General features: G+C 39.6%; 1 protein-coding gene across 2 annotated transcripts; it reads right to left on the reverse strand.

The window, feature by feature from the left end:
- Window positions 1-3,232: 3,232 nt before the first annotated feature.
- Window positions 3,233-23,270, reverse strand: SLC18B1 (solute carrier family 18 member B1). 2 transcript variants are annotated; one of them, XM_045844253.1, is made up of 14 exons: window positions 23,050-23,270; window positions 21,749-21,888; window positions 19,621-19,716; window positions 19,038-19,111; window positions 18,779-18,926; window positions 15,641-15,797; window positions 12,525-12,661; window positions 10,256-10,357; window positions 8,828-8,919; window positions 7,334-7,429; window positions 5,365-5,439; window positions 4,212-4,285; window positions 4,043-4,095; window positions 3,233-3,819 (listed from the first exon to the last, which is right to left on the reverse strand). In XM_045844253.1, the coding sequence occupies exons 1-14, from the start codon at window positions 23,090-23,092 to the stop codon at window positions 3,763-3,765; spliced, it is 1,344 nt and encodes a 447-aa protein (XP_045700209.1). In that variant the 5' UTR covers window positions 23,093-23,270; the 3' UTR covers window positions 3,233-3,762. The 2 variants fall into 2 exon arrangements, with proteins under 2 accessions (XP_045700209.1, XP_045700208.1); XM_045844252.1 differs by having other exon boundaries at window positions 4,192-4,285.
- Between the last annotated feature and the right edge of the window lie 1,480 nt (window positions 23,271-24,750).

Here is a 24,750-nt window from a genome sequence, read left to right on the forward strand (position 1 = left end):
CTGCAGACACTGAGCGTGTCATTGGCCCTGGGCGGAGGGGGCGTGGATGCTGTGGGGACGCCTAGGCAAGCGCCGGTGCTCGAGGAAGAAGAGCATTGAAGCGGGACCAGGGTGATTTAAGCACTGAAGCCAGGCTAGGCTCATCAGGGCCTGGACCTCTTCTCCACCCCACAGGAATGCAGTGAGCCAAAGTCACACTCTTTCCAGGTTTTGATTTGGGAAAGGGGGATTGGTGACCGCCTATTTCCTCCCACGCTGTCCCCCACTCCGCAGCACGGGACCACTCTCTGGTCTCAGGGCAGAGATGTAGGGGGTGGGGGAAGCGGAAGAATGAAGAGTTCATGGGATTTGTGAATATTCGATTTTGGCAATTAATGCCAAAAAAAAAAGTGTCCCCAAACTGTCCTACTGCCAGTCGCTCTCCATCATCCCCGATCTTGGCTTTGTCATCTTTACATATTTTTTCCCTGCTTTGGTGGTGTGAAAGGGTACCACATCATGTTTCATTTGGCCCTTCAGCATCTGATTTGCTCCCTTTCTTCCCCATCTCATTAGGAGGTACCGCCATACACCCATACCCTCAGGCAAAAACCTGGGAGTCATCTTAAATTCCTCTCCCCTTTTCCCTCAGCATCAGCAGATCCTGTTGGTTCCACTTCCACACACATCCTTTTCTCTCCATCTCCACCACCACATCCCTGATCCAAACCACTAACGCCTCTCTGGATCTTCCATTGATCTCCCTCCAGCCCTGCTAAATCACATCCCCACTCACATGTGCATGCCTGCACAATGACCTGTCTGAAATACGAATCAAATTCTGGCATCCCCACCTAAAAATGGGCCCCTCTACACTTCCCCAACCTCCTTTCTTTACTTGACTCCAGATGTGCAGGCCAAGGTCGCATCTTTGACCACGTCAAGACCTTTGCACACATAGTTTGCTTTCCCCTCAGAATGCTGTCTCACTCTCACCCTTCAGATCTCAGTTCAAAAGTCCCACCTCCTTAGAGAGGCCTTGTATGAATTAGGACCCCACACCAATCAACCCCATCCAGTTCCACTCTCACATTATCCTGTTTTTTCCTTCCTAGCATCTCTACAAGACAATTAGAGATCCTGGTATTTATCTATTGTTTGTCTTTTCCCCTGAAATATAAATTAGATAAAGGCAGAGATTGTATACCTTGATCACAGCAAAATCTGTAGCACCTGTCACAGGATCAATTCAGAAAAGGCATTTAATACTTTTGAATATGTAAATAGATAAAACCATTTCTTCTATTTAAAAAAGGCAAATGTGGCTGTTAAACCACAGAAATGGATCAGGAGATATGAGAGTTGCATAATAGAAATTCTCTTCAAACAATAGCATGGATTTTACATGAAGTTGGAGCAACCCCTTTCCTAGTACACAAGCATCCTGTGGAATCTCCTGCTCTAGGAATGGATACATCTACTAGAAATATGGTTTTAAAGAAAAGATGGTAGAACTGAAACTGCCACACCCTCTTCCAATCATGTTGTTTGACAAGGTCTGAATGTGGAAAGAGGGAATTCAAGGAATCCATCTTCCTGGAAGAGAGCGTGGCATACACAGGGGGTTGGTAATTTTCCTGGGGATTGCTCTTAATAATTTCCTTGCTAATATTAATCATGGTCTTACTTTGTACCCTGATTCCCATAAGAACAGGCCATGAGGAGAAAAAGGCTCGCAGTGAGTCAACAATTAACTTTGAGGGAAATTCTGAAGGGACAACTAGTTCTCCCCAGACTATTGAATCCTGCCCAAATTGTTTAAACAAGGTGTTTATAAACCTGAATAAGAAATTATCCCCGATTTTTCCCATAAAAGAATTCATGAATCAGTTACAATAGGCTGAATTATTGGCGCACTTTCCCACGCCTGTTCCTTACCCATAGATACAAAGAGTCTTTCAAGAAAACAAGAAAAAACTATATAGACCTCCTACCCACAGCCCAGGGATACCCCTGGGTAGCATATTGGATTAATGGCAAATTATGGTATCCCCCAAGAGGAACTAATAGTCTCCAGAGGGTTCCAGATACCCCATTGCCTTATACAGGAGCATATAATGAGGATGGCATTAGAATGGTCAATAAGGATGGAGTCCAAGCACTTTATAATAATCTAAATTTCATGGAAAGGCTAGCTCGAAGCGAAGCAGACCTCCCTGGTGTTTATTAACTAAGAAACAAAAAAGGTTTACTGTGCTGGATTTCCTGTTTATCTCTCCTTACATGTTTGTTTTGGTGATCAAAAGGTGGTGGGATTGTTAGATACCTGTATTTCAGGTTTATTGATTTGCATAATTTCAATGAAGTTGTACAAAATAATTTCTTGACCAGAGAACAAAATCCCCTCTAATAAAATAGCCCCTGAATGTCTAAAAGTTGTTGGAGTAACAGCCCTGCCTTTACCTTGAACAGGAATATATATCAAGTAGAATTAGACAGGCAAAGAAATAAGAAAGGCTGGTTAGATATTACAAACTAAGCACGTAGAAACAGTTACCAGGGAGTCAGAGTCCATTGTGCATAGAGAAACATTTTAGATAGAAAAGGTAAATAGCTAAGTTAGACATCACAAAGGCCTTATAGTAAATTTCCTATAACCTCTACTCAATCTGGCGTATCCTTTTGCCCCATGACAAATTCTGAGAACTTTAATAAATAAGACATTCAAACTCTGTACGTACAGCTATTTCTAATTGTCTGATTTATGGCTCTCCTGGTCAAAACAATCTTTGTTTAATATAGCTGAATCTTTGGAAACTTTCGTACTTTTCCTGGTTACCTTTGTATTAATTTTTTTCTGCTTCACCTAATCGCAAATGTTAATCACTACCAAAAATAAAAGTATAAAAACCTGCTTGTACTTGCAATAAACAGAACAGAGCATCACCGTCCTTTGAGGCGTGTTGTCGTCTGTCTCCCATCGCCAACGCCTTACCCACCTTTCAGGAACCCCTGGGCCCAGCTGCGGCCGGACCGTGGCATGAAACAGAGATTATGGGAAATGAATGTTACACCAAGCATTGTTTATAAATCCAGATCCTACTTGAAAATATGTTGCAAAAATGGAAGTCTCAAGTAATGCTATGCTATCTTACACACAAAATTTTTAGAAAAGCCGAGGGCCAGGGAATGTTAGAGTTTTTTGCATGGTAGGCAGGGATTTTGCCTTTGAGCAAAAACAAAACTCACAGGACACAGATAAAGTATATCTTTTAAAAACTGATTTCATAGTAATTTTTCTACATATATTGAGTTATTTATATTATCTGTAAGCATGTTATCTCTTTCTCTTAAGCACATCATTTGTTTCCTTGTTAATACAAAAAGGTACATGCACAGAATCAGTGCATCAAGTATAAAAAGTAAACAGAGGAAAACAGGAGACCTAGGGTCCAAAACCATCTTCAAGCCCAAGTTCTGTCACTTAAAAAGGCAAAGTTTTGTTGGTTTTCAACTACTCTTTTCATACATAATGCTTCAAATGTGGCTGGTTCTGCAGGCCTGCCTCGCAGGACAACAGTAATGTGCACCCCATCACGGGTCACCCAAAAACACGTGTTCACTTCCAGGATGCCATAGATCGTTTACTGCCAGGACAGTGTTCATGGAGCTCTGTGCGTAAAATCAAGAAACCCCTTCAGACTTTCCGACTTTCATGTTCAAGGTCAGGCACATCCATCTGCCAACCTTGCGTCAATCCAAAATTCTCAAGGCTGGTTTTCATCAGGCAAAAGAGTGCTTCGTTCCTCCTCTGTACCAAGGGTATTCTGAAGTTTTGATCTACATTGATGGCAAGAAAAGAAGAATCTCAATATTCCTCATCTTTAAAAGACTCAATACCTACATCTCTACCCAGCTACCCCCTTAAACGTGTCTACCAAGTCCCGAGGGCCGGAATGCCCAGAAATGTGCTGTCTGGAAGAATGGAGGTAAAATATCATTTCTTCTTCATTCCCTCAGGATGACTTTTAAAGGGAGAAAATAGCTCAAGAGTTGACCATACCTCCTTCTTCTCCTTGAGTACTCCAACAGGTAAAACAAGCCCATCACTAATCCCTTCAACACAATTAAAGGTACTGGTTAATGTCAATTCTCCAAGTAGCATTTCTCCACAAATGCAAGGGAAAGGGGAAAAAAAGACTGACTACTCACACTGGTCAGAGCCCACAGACCTTGCACAGCTGCTGCCCATTCAAAACCAATTTTCTCGTACAGCAATCCACCCAGTGTTGGTCCTACAAAGGCGCTAACAATGGAAAGAAAGGGTATTAAGTAGCGCCAAAAGAGAGAAAATAAGAGTTCCTTCCTAAAGGCTGCATGATCCTTCAGTCATAGGTCTTCATTAAATTGGAACCGAGTACCAAAGAAAAAAGACGATTCCTGGACATAGCATTGGAACTAAGAAAATACTTTTACTTCATAATGATGATGCTTAAATCTTTTAAACAAGTGTAAAATTATAACTGCTTATGAAAAGCTGATGCTTTATACTAAAAAAAAGATGACGGGCATTCAAAAAAATTTGTATAATATTTACATTATTCTCTCTACTCTTCTGAGTATTTGTATTAAAAATAACTTAATTCCAGCCCTGGCTGGTGTGGCTCAGTGGCTGAGTGCCAGCCTGTGAATTAAAGGGTCACCAGTTCTATTCCCAGTCAGGGCACATGCCTGGGTTGCAGGCCAGGTCCCCAGTAGGGGACGTGTGAGAGGCAACCACACATGGATATTTCTCTCCCTTTCTTTCTCCCTCCCTTCCTCTCTAAAAATAAATAAAATCTTTTAAAACAATAAATAAATAGCTTGATTCCATACACATTTATGGAGGATATCTACATTGCCAGCATACATTGGTGCCAGAATGCTTTGGCCCACACATTGATGTTTTTCTCCTTCTCTTTCTCCTTCCCTTTCCCTCGCTCTAAAAATAAACCAGTAAAATCTTAAAAAAAAAAAAAAGAAATACCAGAGGGGTAACTCTACTATACCGGAGTTACTAAAGGGGTAACTATACCAGTTACCCCTCTGGTCTAGTAGAGAGTAAAAGATAAATAAATTTAAAATACTGAGATATGCTCTTGATAAATGAACTTAAAAACATGATCTTTATGTGACAAAGTGCATGGGAACATTTTTATTAGATATTGAAACTTCTGGCATAACCAATGACCTTAGAGTCAGAGGCCATGGGTTAAAATTCTGGTTCTGCCCCAAATGAATTCTGTGCCTTTGGGCAACTCCTCTGGTATCTCAATTCCCTCATCAGTAATTTAGCTGAAGCATTTGCCACCTGGCACATGCAAATGAAATTCAATGGCTACTCACCCAACTGACCACATTGCACCGAAGAGGCCTGACACGAGTGCCAGCGTACTTAACCCTTCTTCAAATCCATTTTCACTGCAAAGAGAGGCAAGGGTGTGTCTGTGATTGAAAGGGGAGCCTCAGTGATACAAAAAGACTGTATAGTAGTTAAAGTAAACCAGGGATAATCTGGACAAAACCAACAGCAAGAACACTCCATTTCTAAGATAAAAAGCTAATCTAATTTGAAGGATTTTCATACTGATGTTTGCTTCATGGTGTTCTAAAAATTAATTTTCTTGCATATATGAGACATGATATTAAGAATCATGACCCATTTGCACTAAATGCTCACAAAAATATATAATTAAGCCCTGGCGGGTGTAACTCAGTGGATTGAGTGAAGGCCTGCAAACCAAAGGGTTGCCAGTTCGATTCCCAGTCAGGGCACATGCCAGGGTTGCCAGCCTGGTCTCCAGGAGAGGGCATGCAAGAGGCAACCACACATTGATGTATGTCTCTCTCTCTCCTTCCCTTCCCCTCTCTCTAAATATAAATCAATAAAATCTTTAAAAAAAAAGAAAAAGAAAAATATATAATGAAGAAATTCTTACAATGAGATGAACATGTAAAGAGAACAATGGGCAACTTTTAGGAAATGCAGGGGCAGCTCCTCATTTCTATGAGAGGCGTTGAATTAACACGGCCTACTACCAATACCTTTCCTGAAGGTCACTTTGAAATGAACTCCTTCAAGTTCCCTTTGTGTTCTACATCATCATGCATACTAAACAAAAGACTGATGGCCAAGTGACAAATTCCTGGTATGATATCGTGACTTATAATAAGAAATATATATTTGATCTTATTCCGTTTCTGGCACAGAGCTCCTAAAGTCCTTGGAATTTCTTAACGGATGGAAAACAATATAAAAGCCTTTTGTTATATTGATAAGTTGACTTTTGGAAAACACCTAAGGATGGTGACTGGTTGCCAAAAGAGCCATTCCTGTGATTAGAGGGTTGAAACTTTCAGTCCCCCCCCACCCTTTTACCCCTTCCACACCATCCACCCCTGAGAGGGGAGCAGGGCTGGAGGTGGAATCAATTGTCGATGGATTTAATTACTTAGCCATGCCTAAGTAATAAAACCTCCATAAACTTCCATAAATAAAACAAAAAGACAGGGTTCGGAGAACTTCCTGGAATGCTTACACATGCCATCATGCAGGGCCCCACACTCCATGAGGACAGAAGAGCCTTTGATCCGGACCTCACCATGTCTATCTCTTCAACTGGCTGTTGATTCATGCCCTTTATTCTTTGTTAGTAAACCATAATCTAGGAAGTAATCTGGTATCTGGAGTTCCATGAGCTGTTCTAGCAAATTAGCCAAGCCCAAGGCAGGGATCATGGGATCATCTGATTTGTAGACAGTCCAGAACAGGTGATAACCTGGGCTTGTGATTAGCATCTGAAGCGTGGCAGTCCTGTGGGACTGAGTGCTTGCTCAGCCTGTGAAATCTGATGCTAACTCTGGGTTGCCCGTGTCAGAACTGAGATGAATTGCAGGCTACCACGCTGATAGGAGAGAACGGCTTGGAAAACTCCCACATGTCAAAATTGGTACTAGAATTATTCTACCAATCACTCCATGCTTTTGCATGAACCTCTTCTATGAGGGAGGAATATGGCTGAGGCTTTTTCCATTTTGCTTTGTTTTTTAAAAGTACATCTGTACAGAGGCATAAACCAAGCTAAGCCTCTATCCACAACTCATTTCAGCTATTACTGTATTAATGTTACTATATATGATCACTCATATTGTATTATTGCACATACTATTTATATCACAATAGTTTGTGAGATGAAATCATAAAGATTTAGCATTGTGAAAAAATCAGAATCTTACAAAATTGAGACATTCAAGAAAACCTGTGATGCTCACAGCTATTCAATATACAGCTCTTCAAGCAATGGAAGTAACTTACTAGGCACAACTGAGAATCTCTGGGAAAGTTGGGATTATGCTCATTCCGGCAGAGACACCATTTATGACCAATACTAGCACCAGGAGCCACAGCTGACTGCAAAGAGGTTTTGGAGAAAAAAAAGTTAGCATTTTAAGAGACAGAAAGCTTCATGATAAGGAGGAGGCAGGATCCCAGAGAAGTTCCTTCCACAGATTCCAGGGCTCTTGTCCTCACTGCCGTCTGATCCCATTTCATTCAGTGACAGCATCATTTAGGTCCTTTTATTGGGGGGGGGGGGGGTGTCAATTATCCTGATATCTCAGTGTCTTTTGTCACATATATCACATGTCTAGAGTCAACCTTCCTTATCATCACCATACAAAATCATTTCAAAATGGGTGAATATGCCAGTACCGATGTTGTTCCATCAATTGCTTGGTTTTGAAATTCAGTTGACTAAAAAATGTCAAAGAAGAGAGGTGGTAAAGTGACAGGAAACTGATACTGGCACCATATTGGGTGCTGTGCCAGTTACTCAACATCCGTTACCTGGCTGAATCCCTCAGCATCCCTGTGATGTAAGGACTGTTTGAAAATGATTAAAGAAGACAATTTGGGTGATCCAAACAGTCTCCTTTCGGAGACTGCAAAAATGGGGTAGAAGGCAGGAAGCTTCGATAGGATAAAGTACAAAGAACATGGAAGAAACAACTAGAAAATATCTGATTGGCTGGTGCTACATAGCCAAAGCCATTTGTGGTGAGAAGGGCCAGGACTGGCTTGGCATTTGGGATTGGCTGACTGGCTAGCCTGTGCTTCTGGTTAAGGACACAAAAGTTATCTAAGTTTCAGTTTGATGGTGTGGGACCCCAGGCAGGAGCGGCTTCTTGAGCAAAAAAAGTTATTTCAACAATACTATTATTGACTCTTTTTTGTAGATTTGAAAACTGCAGTCTTGGCAGTTAAGTGGTTTGCCCAAGTTCACATAGCTAGTAAGTGGCAAAGCCAGGGTGTAATCTCAACCTGTAGGACTCTGAAATCCTTGCTTTTTCCACATTGTGCTCTATCCCAGAAGTAATGTGTTCACTGTATTCAGCAAATAAATTATATTAAACAAGTTTTAACGAGCAGCTACTACATGCTAAAGATGATACAGGAAATAAAAAGAGTTGGGCTCTGCCTTAAGGAGTCAGGAGAAGTAGCAAAAACAACAACATATTCCAAGAACTGTCAACCAAAGGAAGACAACAACAAACAAGCATATAATTGAAACACAAAGGGAAAATAAGCATATTTATCATTTGATACAGATCTTATGGATTCCTGTTTGTACCACTGCTAGCTTCTAGTAAGGTAAAATACTGTTAGTCTAACAATTTGATACAGTCATAAATCAAGGTAATTATTTCAATAACAAGGCTCAAAATACTAAGCTATATCCATATTACATCAATTTTTAAAAATAATTCTTAACCCTATTTGACAAAAAAATAGAGAAGAAGAAAAAATTACCTTTTAATGGGCAAGACTGGGACAGGTCCTAATAGCATGTAGCACCCTGCTGTGATTAAGTTTCCAGAAACCAGAAACCATTTCCTTAGATGCTGGTGAAGAAAGGGACCAAAGGAACTCTTAAAACCTGCTATGAACAAAGAATCTTAAAACAAATCACTGATGAACACAAGTCATGATATTAAGAAATCCAAATGCATTGAAGAAAACAAACCTCCACATTTGAGAGAAAATAGGTAGACAGTAGACACAAAAGCAAGGACAACACACCCCAAGACGGGGAGTATGCATAAACAAGGATTCCTCGGAAAGGGAGGGAGTGGATGGCAGATTTTGTGCACGATGAACTCTTCCAAATATAACAATTTAAAAAGTAGTAACTACAAGGAAAAGGAACCACCTAGCAGGGAAACATCTAGAAAATTTACATCATTAAAAAAGTACCCACTAAAAGTAGTCCTTATAAACTACTTGAATGCAGCCTAAACATTATAGGAGTATAATAGCTGCTTAGTTATATAAGACTATGTCTTAAAACCAAGTTTCAAACACTGTTTAAGACACTTGCTTTTCTTAATAATCTCCATGTGTGGTAGTTTACATCTGATAAATGTATATGCAAATCTAATGAAGAAGGGAAATGGGTAAATAAGCACTGAAGTCATAGAAGCTAAAGATCTGGTTAACAGCACTCACTAGTTCTGTACACTAGTTATCTGGACTGGGTGCCTTTAGATCTAGCAAAAGAAGAATAGAAGGGACTTCCTATCAGGATGGCTATGGGACCACCAATGCATATTGACACAGCGAAGCCTTTCACTCCCATAGAAAAACTAAACTATCTTCTCTCAGTTTGATCAAGTCCTAATACCTCTGGGACTCTGCTCTAATTACTAAAGTCAACCCTTTCTCATTAAGGGAGCTTTTTCCTTTAGAAAGTTTAATCCAGTAGTTTTTCAACAAGACTCCTCTTTTCCCAGATGGAGAAATTAACAGTGAACCTGCTCAGGGTGCTGGCAGGTTGGAAGTCACTAGAGCCTCACACTGGAACCTCTTCATAAGCTCAAAAACTTAACATATTAGAACTTAAATGTTCTCACCTCCCCCCAAAAAGATAAATACATGAGGTGATGGCTGTGTTAATCAGTAGACAGAAGGACTTCTTTCACAATGTGTGTATGCATACATATATACACATTATATTACAACATTATATATAATAACATATATATAGCAATTCACTATGTTGTACACTTTAAATATCTTACAGTTTTGTCAGTTATACCTCAATAAAGCTGAAGTTTAAAAAAATGAATATGCCAACTCTAATCAGTGGACCTCTAGAGCTCTAATCTAGATGTACAGTTCGAAAACCACTGGTCTAAACATACAAAAAGCAATTCTTAAATATAAGTTAAGTGTACGTACTGGCATTTTATCACTTAGTAGACCAAAGAGTGGTGAAGAAATGGCATAGGACAGTGCCAAACCCAGGAATACCAGTCCCACATATCCAGCTGGTAAATTAAACTGTAAAAGAAATCTTGTATTAAAGTTATACAATTCAGTCATTTTGGAAATACACATCTATTTTCTACCATCCCTTCAGATCTTGTTATCTACCATCAGTCTATTAATAATACTCAGCATCCTTCCTAATTTTTGTCTTGATTTTGAGAATGGATTACTTTTTCTCTGTGGCGGGAAACCTAACCAGAGGTCAAATGTCCTAGATTTTTTGCTTTGTAGCATTTGACATTAAACATATAATTTTGCTCCTACAAATCATAGCTTTGTATATGTAAATGAATGCTTTGCAAACTTTAGTGTGCATAAAAAATTACCTGGAGAACTTATTAAAAGAAGTTCTTGGTCCATCACCCTAGAATGTTTTATTCAAAAATTTCTAACAAGCTATTAGGTGGCTCTTATTATCCACAGACTGAGTGCACAGGTGTAAAAATCACTGATGATATCGTCTATTTAACCCATCTAGAAAGGGATATTAATATCTATTTAAATAACTCAGTGGTATGATATGTTAAAAGGCTTTTCAAACAATAACCTACCACATAACTTTGATACTGTTACTAACATAATATAAATACCTTTTTTTTTTGCTTATCTGAGTTGTTCTCATTTTCCTCAATTCCTTTAACTAATTTTTTTAATGAAGCCCATAAGATTTATTTACAAGTCAGTGTAAATTTTAACAGTGCTTATAATGGATATTAACTCATGCTAAAAATTAGTACTTTAAAGACAGGAGCAAGATACAAATGTCAGATGTGTCTTCTTCTGACATTACAACATGGCGGAGACAGGGTCGAGCCTCCTACCCTGAAAGGCTAGGCAACCACGACCCCATGGCAAATCACCAATTCAAACAATGGATAAGAAGTCAGAGGACAAAAGAATTCATAGTAAAAAAGGAAAATACATTCCTAAAGATGTCTTTTTTTATAAAAGGTTAAATGAGTTTCTTTACATATTTTTTATTTTTTATTATTGTTCAAGTACAATTGTCTCCATTTTCCCCCGACTCCCTAGTCCCCCACCCAACCCATCCCCACCTCCCACCCTTGATCCTATCCCCCTTTGGCTCTGTCCATGTGTTCTTTTTACATGTTACTTGATGATCCTTCCCCTTTTCCCCATTACCCCCACCTCCCTCCCCTCTCGACATGCATAACTTGGGTTTACTAGAGAATGGTTACACATTTTTCCATTTTCTTAGATACCACTTCTTGTGGACAGAAAAATGATTCTCACAGAGATACACTGTTGATGTGAGTGGAATGTGTCACCATAAACATAACATATTTTTCTTATATGGTACCACCTGAATGCTCATTGCTTAAGTGTGATATTCTATTTATTCTTTACACCTTGGGCCATACATTAAAATTATAGTCTCCAAGTGCATCATTATGGGTAGTTACACACTCAAAACTGTCTTTAGTGACTTCAAGGGGTATGTTTCTAGTAACTGTGCTTTTCTAATTCTACTGTTTCACCTATAGTCAGTGTGGGCTGCAACTGATACATTTCTGTCTTACACACACATATTAATTCTCCAATATAATTAACCACCAGGCTTGGTAATATACCTTATTGCATTATTCATAATCCTTTTTACAAATATCTAAAAACAAAATCCTATGATAACAAACTTTTAGAATTCAGCATTTATTTCTCAGCACTAAAAAATGGAGAGGCTCTGGGTTTCTCTCTTCCATCTGATTAATATAGTCCGTAGTCATTCAATTACATGCAATAGCCTAAAAAGTAAGTGGACTCAGAGGGGATCTGTCTGAGAAGGACACCTGCATTAAATGACACTGGGTGCCCCACACTCCCCACTGAAATTCAAACAAACAGGAAAAGTGTCCTTGTTAAGCAGCTGGGATGAAACACAAGCCAGACCTATGATAACTCGAGCTTGGCATCAGAGAGAAAAAAGGGGACAAATGTTGGGACCACTAAGTGAAAGGTTTGTTTCATTTACACTGAATCAGGCCCCTCCCTAGTTATAGAGACATCAATCAGATTGAGGTACAGACTACCTTGGTGTGCAGTTCTCACCTGGCTGCCACCTCACTGCCCCTCAGAGAACTTCCCACCCAGCAGGGCCCAAGAGCAAACTATTATGTCCACGTCCTACAATGCAGAGCTCTTCATCTATCAGGCTACTCACTTTCTTCAAAACAAAGAGAGACAGGGTGGGATCAAGGAAGCCGAAACACGCGCTGAGTGAGTTGATGACGAAGGATATAAGGGCAACCTTGGGCAAACTGATGAGTTTCCAGAATGAATGTTCACTTGGATCCGACTCTTCGGGGTAAAAATGAAAAAGGAATTAGAGTAATTAAAATCACTTAACTATCATTTAACCTATGTTGAAAAGTAAAATTGGAAAGGCAATCATTATATGGTAATCAAAGTAACTGCACCTCTGAGTTTGCCTAAATTGCTTATTACCTATATTTGCAGAAGTTATTCAAACCTAGAGGCCACATTCAGTTTTCCTAAAAATAGTGTCTCAGATTCAAAAAATGTCAACCAGAATGAGAGTATCATGAGAAGAAGTCATAGGTTCTAGGTTATAACCTAGAAGCATGTGTGGCCTTCCCCAGGTGGAATCCGAATCTGTAAGGTTTAATTTGGTGAGTGGGAAAAGCCAGATGCTTTATCAAGGAACAAAGTGTGTATGCTGAGGAGGAATCTGAGTTCATCATAGAACACAAGACAATTCTTTTCTCTATTAGCAAAGAAAACACTATTGAAAGGGGTGCTACTACTGAATCATGTGGGAAGTGCACTTGGCATTCATGGTCAGCTGAGCGCCAGCCTCCCTTCCCACCATTGCCTCAGCTGCTTCACTGTTTCCAAGCCTCTGGTCACACTCTATGCCTCCTTTCATTTCTCCTCTGCTAATTTTTCCAATTCTATTCCCTTTGTAAAGTCTAGCTCTGGCCCTAATTATTCTACAGATTTTACCTCTCTCTGGTTTCCTGCTGTACTTCAAAGTCTATACATTTTATTTATTATATTGTATTTATTTTATTTTATTTTATTTTATTTTATTTTATTTTAATCTTTATTGTATTTTCCCATTACCAATTAGTCCCCTTATATCCCCCTTCCCCTAGCAGTACCCACACTGCTGTCCATGTCTGTGAGGCCTTTTTCCTTTTTGCTCAGTCCCTCCACCCTAACCTCCGCCCCCACCACCACTAGCTGTCATCTGTCCTCCACCTATGAATCTGTTTCTGTTTCGTTCTTAGATCAGTTTATTCATTAGATTCCACATATGAGTGAAATCATATGGTATTTGTCATTCTTTGACTGGCTTATTTCACTTAGCATAATGTTCTCCAGGTCCATCCTTGCTGTTGTAAAGGGTAAAATTTTCTTCTTTTTTATACAGCCGAGTAGAATTCCATTTATACCATATATTTTAGAACCTAAGCTATATTTACTTTTTCACAGTTAACTGTTGTTTGATGGCTTTTCTAGCTTTCAATTAATTTACTAAACAAAATCTTTGCTGAGCCAGGTACCATACAAAATGCTGGGCATGCAAAGGCAAAGAGAACCAACTCAGACCCTGTCTTCAGAGAGATGTGGAGGAAGGTAAGATGGAGCTAGGAGGATGCCTACTGGGGCACATGAGAACATTTTCTTAAAACAAACAAACAAACAAACAAAAAACAAGGAAGACTATATAGAAAAGTCTTTCCAAAAGTAATATCTAAGTTGATGCCTAAAGATAAGTTTGCGATGAGCAAGCTAAGAGGAGGAAAGCATACTCCAGGCATACGGTTCCAGGGATGGCACAGTGCAAGACTCAGAAGTGAGGAAACTATTCTGTGTTTGCAGAAATGAAAGAAGAGAAAGTTGGAGGAGGAGACTGGGGCGGGGGATGTCTCTGCAGTGGGGAGAGATTGTACTGCAGGAGAATGTAGAGATGTGATTATGCAGGACTTTGCAAAATACGTTAAGAAACCCGAGAAACTCTAGGGATTTCGAACAAGGGCTGAGAATAAGATCTGTGGTTCAGAGAGAACTTTCTGTGGCCTTGTGGAGAATGGAGACAGGCACCAGTCAGGAGCTTTTGGCAGCGGCCCCGGCCACAGGTGGAACTGGCCAAGTCTGGACAAGGAAGGTCTCTGAGAGCCAGGATCAGCACTTGTATATCCTCATTTCTCCACTGGCACCCAGCACGGTTCATTACTCAATCAATGCTTGTTGAATAATGATCCAGTATGGAGCAAAGTACAAAAAACACAAAGAGTGGTTCAACTATTTTAAGTGCTTCGTTTAGACTTTGTCAGAAAATGCAGGATAAAGTTAAACCGTAGTGTTAGTTTCTTAATTATCGGCCAAATATTCAATGGTAAACCAAATCTGAGCACAGCCCAGGACACTCAACTGCTGAAGGAGCTTGTGTAGTTAGACTATAAAGAGGCCAAGCACCACCGTGTGGCTCAGTGGGGTAGTGTCAGCAGGGAGACTACTTCGTGTGGATTTTGAATTGTACATTAAAGATGTTTATTAGTCACCTTTAAGATATAAATTATAAAAGATCAACTTTAACCAGTTATATTTACTGTGCATATAAAAGGCATTATAGATTTATGGAATAAGACAAAATGATCTGGCATAAATGGTTCCCTTCTCTAAATCCAAAGTATGAAAAGGGGTCATCAAAATAGTAAGAATGTCCGTGAAAACAAACATACAATGAGTTTAATTAAGCTGTTGAAGAAACTTGGGTAATGGGAACTTAGGGTGATATCTGCTTCAACAGACACACAGTGGAATCTCCTGGGAAGCTCTTCCCAGCTACTTGGGTATTCTCTCTGCTCTCCTCAATTCGGATGCATTCCTCTTAGAAGACCAAGCTGCACAGATGGTTGCAAGGACAGTGGGGAGGAAGGTGGGCCATGCCCTCCTGCCTTCACAGCCTTCTGAGAAGACAGAGCCATGTTTGGTGTATGGTAATTTGTCATGCTGAATATTTAAGTCCACAGTGACCTTTGAGCACACTGCATATGGTGATGTTTTATGATGAAGAATTAAGTATTTGCTGGTCCTAAAGGTCAGAAAAATTTCTAATATACAGAAATGTACCTAAACTGATGGCTTACAGGGTATTTCTGAAAATAGAACCAGTTATTTCAGGGTGCTCTAAAAACATACTATTGGCTATATAAAATAAAAGTGAGTATATGTTAAATTGGTCTTCTACAAAGGCATGCAGATACTTAAACTTAAGGTTCTTAAAATGAGTAATAAATGTAGTCTTACCATAATTAGGTAAAATGTACATGTTTAGTGGTACCATCAGCAAAATTATGCACCCCAGAGAAATGAAAGGCACCTCATAGCCGAAGGACTGATACAAGAAGCCACCTAAAGGAGGTCCTAGCACCAGTCCCAGTCCAGAAAAAATCTCAAGACTTCCCTACAAATGGGGAAACAAAAAAATTGAGTTAATATATTTTGTATGAAAAATTAACAAAGATTTAATGGTCACGATCTGAAAAAATTCTACCTACTTCAAAATACACATGCACATACATGCAAGCTCAAGGCAGACACAAAATTTAAACATGCATATTGATATCATAAAAGTACTAAAAAATAAATATGAGGGCTTTTTTTGTTCTTTAATCCTTATGGTAGGGAAAATTTTCTAATGATGACACAAAAACTCAGAAAATACAACGGAAAAGATTGATAAATCTGGTTACATAAAAATAAGAAAAGCTATGCATGGTGAAACACATCAAAAGACAAAGAACAGAGAAAAAATACTGACAAAGGACCAATTTCCCAAATATATCAAGAAAGAAAAGATACTACTAATCAATGAGAAAAGATGAACAATGTAATAGGAAAATAGGCAAATGCTATAAAGAGACTGTTGATGCATAAAATGAAACACAGAGCTCTTAGGCAGGTAAAAAGAAGCCCACCTTCACTTTTCAAAGAAGTGAACACTGAAATGAACCATGTTTACCTATTGCCTGTCAAACTCTCTATACTCTCAAGAATTTGAGGAAAGAGGCACCCTCGGGCATTGCTGATGAGTGACCACCGGAGGGCAATTTGGCAGACCAGTCATTACAAATGCACACATTCTCTGACCAAGAACGCCACTTCTGCGAATTAAACTTCCAGGTACAGACGCAAAGGTGTGATGTGGTATATGTACAAGCTTACGTCTGTAGCACTATTTACAAGAGCAAAAGATGTAAACAACCTAGATATTCATCAAATTAAATAAACTAGGTTATAGCCATACAAACAGTGAAGGACTATATAGCCATTAAACAGAAGCAAAGAGCAAGGAACTTTTCATATATAGATACAGAAAGATCTTGAAGATAATTTCAATGTCCGTGTAATAAGTAAGAGAGGGTATGCTATCACAGGTGCAGAGAAAATGGAGGGAGTCATGCTGTCTCTCAGTGTGTGTGTGCATGTGTGCATGTGTGTACATGAACACACGGAATCACTGGGGAAGAAACCTGTAACAACATTGTTCTCTGAGAGAGCAACGCTGGCCTGGGTGCCTGGACAACAGGTGTGTATGAAAGCTGGGCAATATTAATGTATAGAATATATTCACTATATATTATATTTCCTTTGGTAACTTTTAAATTTTGTACCATATACAATTATTTTCTTAAAATTAAAATAAATAAAACAATGCTATGGAAAATAGTTCGCTATTGCAGAACTCTTACAGAAATTGCACCATTTTAAATAAATCTAGTTTACAGGCTTTAAACAGAGACCCATGGCTTGCAACCTAATATCCTCAGACCTCACAAAGACACAAAAGTAGTCCACTAATAATTTGCAACGTTTCATAAAGAATGTAGGAATTCTACACTTCATCATGACAATGTTATCCAGATCAACTACTGTGTCAGGTAGTCATCTTTTGGCTGCAATTTTATATAGAAAGTTGGTGTGCCAACACTGTTTTCCCCTGTCGATCGGAAGGACTATTGAATCATAGGAATTTCTTGGGCAGCATTTTCCAGAGCATTCTGCCAAAAACCAGTTCTTTAAAAGTCTTTAAGAAAAAGGGGTTGCATAGTCAAATTGAGTTTAGGAACATTAAATACACTATCTCCACTATAGAATTTCTCAGTCTTAACACACTCTATATGCACACTCAAACATGGTTAGCCACAAAACCTTGTTTTATGGACCATGTCAACAGATTAGTCTTCTGAATCCTCTTTGAGGAACATATTCCTAGGAAATGTAAACAGTGTACCTGTCACCATGGCCATGACCACATGCTGAACGGCTACAGAATAAGCCTATCCTAAAATCAACACATCCAGCTCTGTACATAAAATAAAAAGTGGAAGAACCATCTACACAGCAAATAGTTTATTTAATGGTCACAACTTTTTAACATGGATTAATATGGGTAAATGAAGGAGTGCTTGGTACTAAGCTGATTAGACCTGAGGTCCAGAGGACAATTATATGCTCTGGGGTGACATCTGGTCTCTGGACAGACCCAGGTTCTTCAGAGATGCATGGGTCCAAGAAGAGAGCTACAAGAAAGCCTGCGGTCAAGGAGGCAGAAGCCGAGAGCTGGGGTCAAGGAGGCAGAAGCCAAGAGCTGTGACAGGAATCTGGTATGTCCCTAATAACAGATCTCTAAGCACCTAGGCAATATATGAGAAGTACATCAACACCAGTGTCTGGGTTTTTATGGCAAAATAAGAGGGTATTCCTTAGACAGACAGCACAAAGGCACCTGTGAATTTCCAGATGGTCTTTCAGATCTCTCCCATGAACGTGGGGAAAGTGGAGGAAGGACTCGAGGATAAATCAAATGTTTGGCCACTAGACCACTAGAGATAACCCTTCTCTTAAGTAAAGGAAAGCTTCAGGCAGCCGAGCCCCAACCTTGGCTACAGAGTGACAGCAAAATACTACTATGGGAGTAACTTTAAAAAAAAAAAGTGAGTCCTGGCTGGTGTGGCTCAGTGGATTGAGCACTGGCCTGAGAACCGGAAGGTCACAGGTTTCATTCCCCATCAGGACACATCCCTGGGTTGTGGGCCAGGTCCCCTGTTGAGGGCATGTGAGAGGCAACTGATCAATGTTTCTCTCCCTCCCTTCACCTCTCTCTAAAAATAAATGAAATCTTAAAAAAAAAGTGATAAAAAGAATATTTGGCTTGGACTACATTTACCTGTCAAACTGCTTGTTCAGGGGATTCTAAGCCCAGGAAGAGACCTAAGTGAGATTAATGATACACTTATTGACAGCCTGCTGCTGAACGTACAAACACAGATTGTAGAAAAAAGAAGGCCTAAGAAAATGAACCCCAGCTTTAACTTGAAAGGTAAAACAAATATTTTAGCCTATACTAAAAATAGAATAGGAAAAAATTCATAAACTACATACCAGTACTGTAGCTACATTATTTGGGAAAGTCTTTGTGAGGATGGAAGAAGATGCAGTTATTGCTGCGGCAAAGCTTATTGCATCTATTATTCTCACTAGAAAACACAGAGCAATATATATTGGTCCTTCTGGAACTTGGTCCAACACACTAAAAGAGAACAGGGCAGGTCTCAAATGCCAAGCTGATGTTTATCCTTTTCTTTTTTAACAGTACTCATTGAAAAGAGCAGTACCCCACCCACACCAAAATACGACTCACCCAAAGAGAACTGTAACTCCTCCTGAGACAAACATTCCTGCTACAAACATAAATTTTGCTCCAATATGTACAAGCTATAATAAATATCAAAAAAGAGTGGGAAATTTATGACTGTCACAAGTCTGAATCGGCATAAATAAGTCCATTGTATCAGGAAATATACAATTTTGGAAAGAGATGAAGTTACCTCAATTATTATTTATTTTTAATAAATAAATACATTAATTAATTTTCTATTGTATTTTTCCCATTACCATTTAGTGCCCTTATACCCCCTTCCCCCTGCAATCACCACACTGTTGTCCATGTCCAAGAGTCCTTTATCCTTTCTGCTCACGCCCTCCACCCTCTAGCCTCCTCCCCACCATAATATTTAATAGCATAAAAACATACATCTCTTAAAACATGAAAGAAGTTAAAAGTCAACCAACCAATCAATCAACCCTAAGAATGGAACTGTCACAGTGGCACAATATACAAAGAATAATGGTTTCAGTATCAACGGAAATTCTACTAGTAAGTTAGAATAACTCATTATACAATTTTTAAAAATTAAAATGTTCATATGAACCTTAATACTTACATATTTTCCAAATAACAAAGAGGCTAGCAATTCAAACAAAGCATAACATCCAAAGATCATGCCAATAACCGTATTGCTGGCTCCTTTCTTTTCAGCCTTCAAAGAAATTGAAAAGGAAACAAGTATGAAAGACAAATTAGGATCAATGTAGAAAAATGGAGCTGATGATTAGATGAGAGCACCATCTTCTTATAACTTTTATCTGTGTAGCAATTTCAAAAATTATTATTCTAATATAAACAGGATGGTAAAGTAAGGGAAACTACTAAAATCTAGTCTTTGACATGAAAATAATTCACTCACCATGCTCCTAAAGAATTGTTAGCTTTACAATCTTGAGAAGAAAAACAAAATTGAAGGCAACATGCTTCCTAATTTCAAAAGTAAATATAAAAACTACAGCAATTAAAACAGTATGGCCCTGGCATGAAGACAGATCGATCAATGGAGCAGAATAGAGAGCCCAGAAAACCCGTCACACACATATAGTCCATTGATCTTTCACAGAAGCGCCAAGGACACATGATGGGGAATAAACATTCTCTTCAAGAACTAGTGATGTTCGAACTGGATATCCATATGAAACAGAGTTAAATTGAACCCCTAATTTACAGTATTCACAAAATCAACTAAAAACAAATTATAAAGACTTAAACATAAGACTCGAACACTTAAACTCTTCGAAGAGAACATAGAGAAGCACCTCTGCTGACATCTCACTGACTAAATCTCTGGCAGGCATGGAAGGACCTTTGCATTCTAATCCCAACCTGCCTCCTCGGGTCCTCTGGCGCCAACCAGGCCTCAGTCCACCCCAGGCCCAAGCCTCACCAACTCGGCTGCGGCTCCCCAAGAACACGGAGTTTACTGTGCTAATTCTGTGACTATCAAGCTGTTTCCTAGAGCACCTCACTTCTGTTGTTCACCTGGGGACCTACCATTTCTCAAGACCCACCTTGGATTTATCCTGTGAAGTCCCATTCAGTACCACCCCTTCTTGACCTTCCCTCCCTAACCACCCCCCTTCTGTATTCATGATAAAATTGACCAATTCTTCCTCTAGAGTCTCATAACATTTTGCAAATCCTCTCCTTAAAATATGTCCAAATACTCTGCAACATTTTTTTCATATTTTTTCACTCCCAACGGACAGACAAAAGAGGGACATTTTCCTGATCCTTTTTCTGATCTAGCATCCAAAGTCATTCAGCCTCCCACTCCCATTCAGCGAACAGGACTGGATTGGGCCTGCTTCTTTTCTGAATCTGTTTCTTCATTCACAACATGATGAGAATCTTACTACTCTGCCTATCTTATGGAGTAGCTGCAGAGACAATTGGGATAACTGGGAAAGTGCACTGGAAATGAAACATCACTATCTGGGAACAGGGTTGCATGGGTCTTTAGCAGAGAAGCCATGTTTATCCTTTTATTGTACAATGAATGAAGGCCACATTTTACCAAAGCGGTCAGAGGAACTGAGGGGCCAGTGCACCGAGTCTTTGGCAAAGAACAAGAAGTGAAACGTATGGGCATGTTACCTCCACTCAGCCAAGCCAGTACCATTCTTTTCCCACTATGTCCTATCACCCTCAGATTCCAGAGGGTTTTCCTTTTGAATCTGTGCCATTAACTATAGACCCTAACATCATATAAAAGGCTATGATTAGAAGGAACTAGTGAAGATTAATGAGAATTCTTCCTTGGTACAAACACTGCCTCTCAATTCCATAAGACATTCAAGTCAGAAAAGGAAATTTAGTGGACCATAGCTTCCTTTACTGTCTTAGCATGGACCTCTTGCAGTAACGTTAAAATCTGTTATTCAGTGCAGCCCCTTTTTTAAATAGCAGCAAGCAAATCAAGGTTAATCAAACTACACAATAAGCAAAAAAGGTCAATTATATTTAGGTGAATTATCTCCCAGGATGATGTTCTTTTGACTGGATCTTCTTTTTCTGGTACCAAATATGGTACCAAAGACTTCTGGTAAGAAGTCTTCTGTTGGCTGAAGATCTACACATCATCTTTACTATATGCACATCTTTACATTTTACATATTACAAAAGTAAATGATTAAAAAGGCTTTAAGTAATCAAGAGTTCATGAGGATATAAAAATGCCTCACCTCCTTGGGGAAAAAGGGTCCAAGGATAGAATAGTACATCATAGAGCCTAAGTTAATGGAAGCTGCTGATATCAGTGCAAAAATCTGTTCTCTTGAAAGCCGGTTGGGTGCCTCTCTTGCACTTTCTGTAGGGTCATCACCTAAAATGCAAACAGTTATAGCCATGTAATTGGAACTACTGATCCAAGTACACAAACACCACTTCTATGCATGGACTATGGACTCTAAATTAGACAACATTTACTGAGCTGAGGGCTATTTTCCATGTAGCATAAGTGATTAAATGTAACATAATCCTTGGACATCACTGCAATTTTGAAAACATTTCACTTTCATTGACATAGTGTTTCACATTAGAATTTCAGTACAGAATTTATCAAATCATCTTCTCTGTTTTGCCTTCACCATGAGGCCTAATTCCTTCACCTTGAATAAATTCAAGAAGGATGAGGTTACAGGGTGCTGTCCGAGGGGTACTGCTCTCTGAAATATAATGTAATTTCTCAAGTTACTAGCTTCATCTGCTACATGAACTAATAATGTTTTAGGCGTGTGATGTTAGCTGTTTATTAAGCATTCTAGGGCAGCACGGAAGTGAAGTGTAAGGAGAAAAACAAATGAAAGCATTCAGTTGGTGAATCATTACTTACATGGTATGCCCTGGAAAGGCAGGTCCCACACACCTGTAAATCACTCCTTTTTTTAAAAATACTAATTACAGGCCTTTTGTATCAACTAATTTGATACTTATTCCAAGGGCTAAATTTTCATTTAACTTAAAAACACCAGGTCCATTACTCAGTTTCAAACATCCAGTAAATCTACCAGCCACTGTTAAATTAAGTGGCTTGGAGAAATAAAGACATTTAAGTAAGAAAAACATGTTTGCTTTGCTTGATTTTTCCGTTTGACATTGCAGTGCAGGTGAAAAAAATCAGTGCAAGATGAGGAAGTCAAGAATCGTTGCAAACACTATGTAGTACAGCAGAAAGGGAACTGAAAGTTAGAGTGGGGAACAACAGTGAGACCTCCACATGTAATGCTTTCCGTCCATCCAATGGCACGCTTATTAAAATGCATTCATAAACACAGTACTTAAAAGCAGAGCTAAAGGGAAGTAGAGACCACACCAACGCTAGTGCCCGAACTTGAACCCCCTTAAGGGTTTTGCTGACCCCAAAACCCACAGTCAGTCCCCAGCTTTTTCGATTGTCTCAGAAACAAAACAAGCTAATTCAATCATTGATACAGAGACAGGACCCAAGACACTAGGCGCGTGCGGCCGCGCCCCTCTCGGTCACCTCCTGGGGCACTTGAGCCCTCGGGGTCCCCGGGAGCGTCCATGCGCGGCCCACGAATTCCGGAGCCCCGGCTCTCGGGTCGTTGCCTGCGCGCTGGGACTCCAGCTCCGACGCGAGGACAGCGGAAGACCGGCGTGGCGGGCGGAGGCTGCCCCTCCGTGACTGGGCATTCCAATCGCCGCGGGCAGCCCTCAGCCCGCAGCTCCTAGCAGTCCTCCCAGGCGCTCCTGGAGGAGGGGCAGGGCCTTTCTTATTTAAAGACACAGGCGATTATCATACTCCTCTGTCTGCAATACGCTATATGCTTTCATCCTGTGTAAAGAAAAATAAAACTGGGAAGGACAATCTGTATTCCATATGGTGGACCCCCTACTTTAAAATCAGTGAAATGTATTCCTACTAAAAGTAAGACAGGACACGTATGTGGACACAAAAGGTAGAGTATCTATGCCGAAAGACACAACTGTGAATCAGGAAATTAGGTTCATATCGACTCTTTTTAAAGAGTGGGTTATTTTTCACAGCGAGTGAATGATGTAGTGTAATCATGGAGGCCAGATATTAGTAAACTAGGAATGAATTAACTGATGTGAAGTCCTAGGAATGGAACATTATACTTGCAAAAATTACAATGAATGTTGAGGAAAAAGGGTGGCGTGGCTGGGAATAAGACCTGGTTTGTGACTTTGGGTGGCAGGTTCAGTTTCTCCATCTGCACAGTGGGGATGATAGTGCCTGCCTTGCAGGCGGGCTGTGGGCCCTGGTGATAAGTAAGGTGTGTGGAGTGCTCTGTACTTGAATGTGATGGCTGTTCCCTTACACTCACCCTCAACTTTCTGGCACAAAAATAGAGGTATCACTTTATCTTCACCTTACTTGCTGTTTGGGAAAGGGTAAAGTTTGTGAACTGAGAAATTCTTGATTTGGGGCCAAGTTAGAACAAAAGATTATTGAGTTACCACCATTGTGACTTGAAAGATGAATGAGCCCCACTCTGGCTTCTGCCCTCAAAGAGCATACCTCCTTCTAGGAGATAAAAGAGACACCAATTAATAATTTATTCTAATGTACTGAGTTCTATAACATGTTGGAAGAACTGTTTACTTTGGCTAAATGAGTCCAGGATGGCTTCCCTAGTCAGTGATGTTACCTTGGGTCTTGAATATTATGTAAAAAGTCCTGTCTAGGTTAAGAGAGCCTTGACAGCCATTCTACACAGGAGGATTAGCTGTAGCAAAGGTTCCTTAAAGCGACCTCCCAGAATCGTTATGATTTAACTGTGTACACATCTCCACTCTCATTCTATTCTACCTTCTCTCTCCAATCTAACATCAAACCATACAGGAGAGTTACCTTGAATTATTTCTTTGTTGTTTACATTCCCTTCTTTGTTCTCTCATTCTGGACTGTTTTTAGATACACATATAGGGTCTCCTAGACTGGTCGTCTTATTTATTACTCTTTTTCTCTTCCACTTTTTACCTCTTTCTCTTTTTTGCTCCATCTTATAGCAAGTGTCCCCAACTTTACCTTTCAAACTTTTAACTGAATTTTTCATTTCTGCTGTCATTTATTTCCCTCTGCCTGCACTCCCATTCCCCTTCCCATCAGCAATCTTTCTTGCATGTTTACTACAGACAGACCTATTTTCATGAAATTTATATTCTTGTGTTGTGTCCATCTATTTTCAACTTACACAAA

Source organism: Phyllostomus hastatus, unplaced genomic scaffold (assembly GCF_019186645.2).
Source record: "Phyllostomus hastatus isolate PE091 unplaced genomic scaffold, TTU_PhHast_1.1 phas_contig_40, whole genome shotgun sequence".
Taxonomy (NCBI): Eukaryota; Metazoa; Chordata; class Mammalia; order Chiroptera; family Phyllostomidae; genus Phyllostomus; species Phyllostomus hastatus.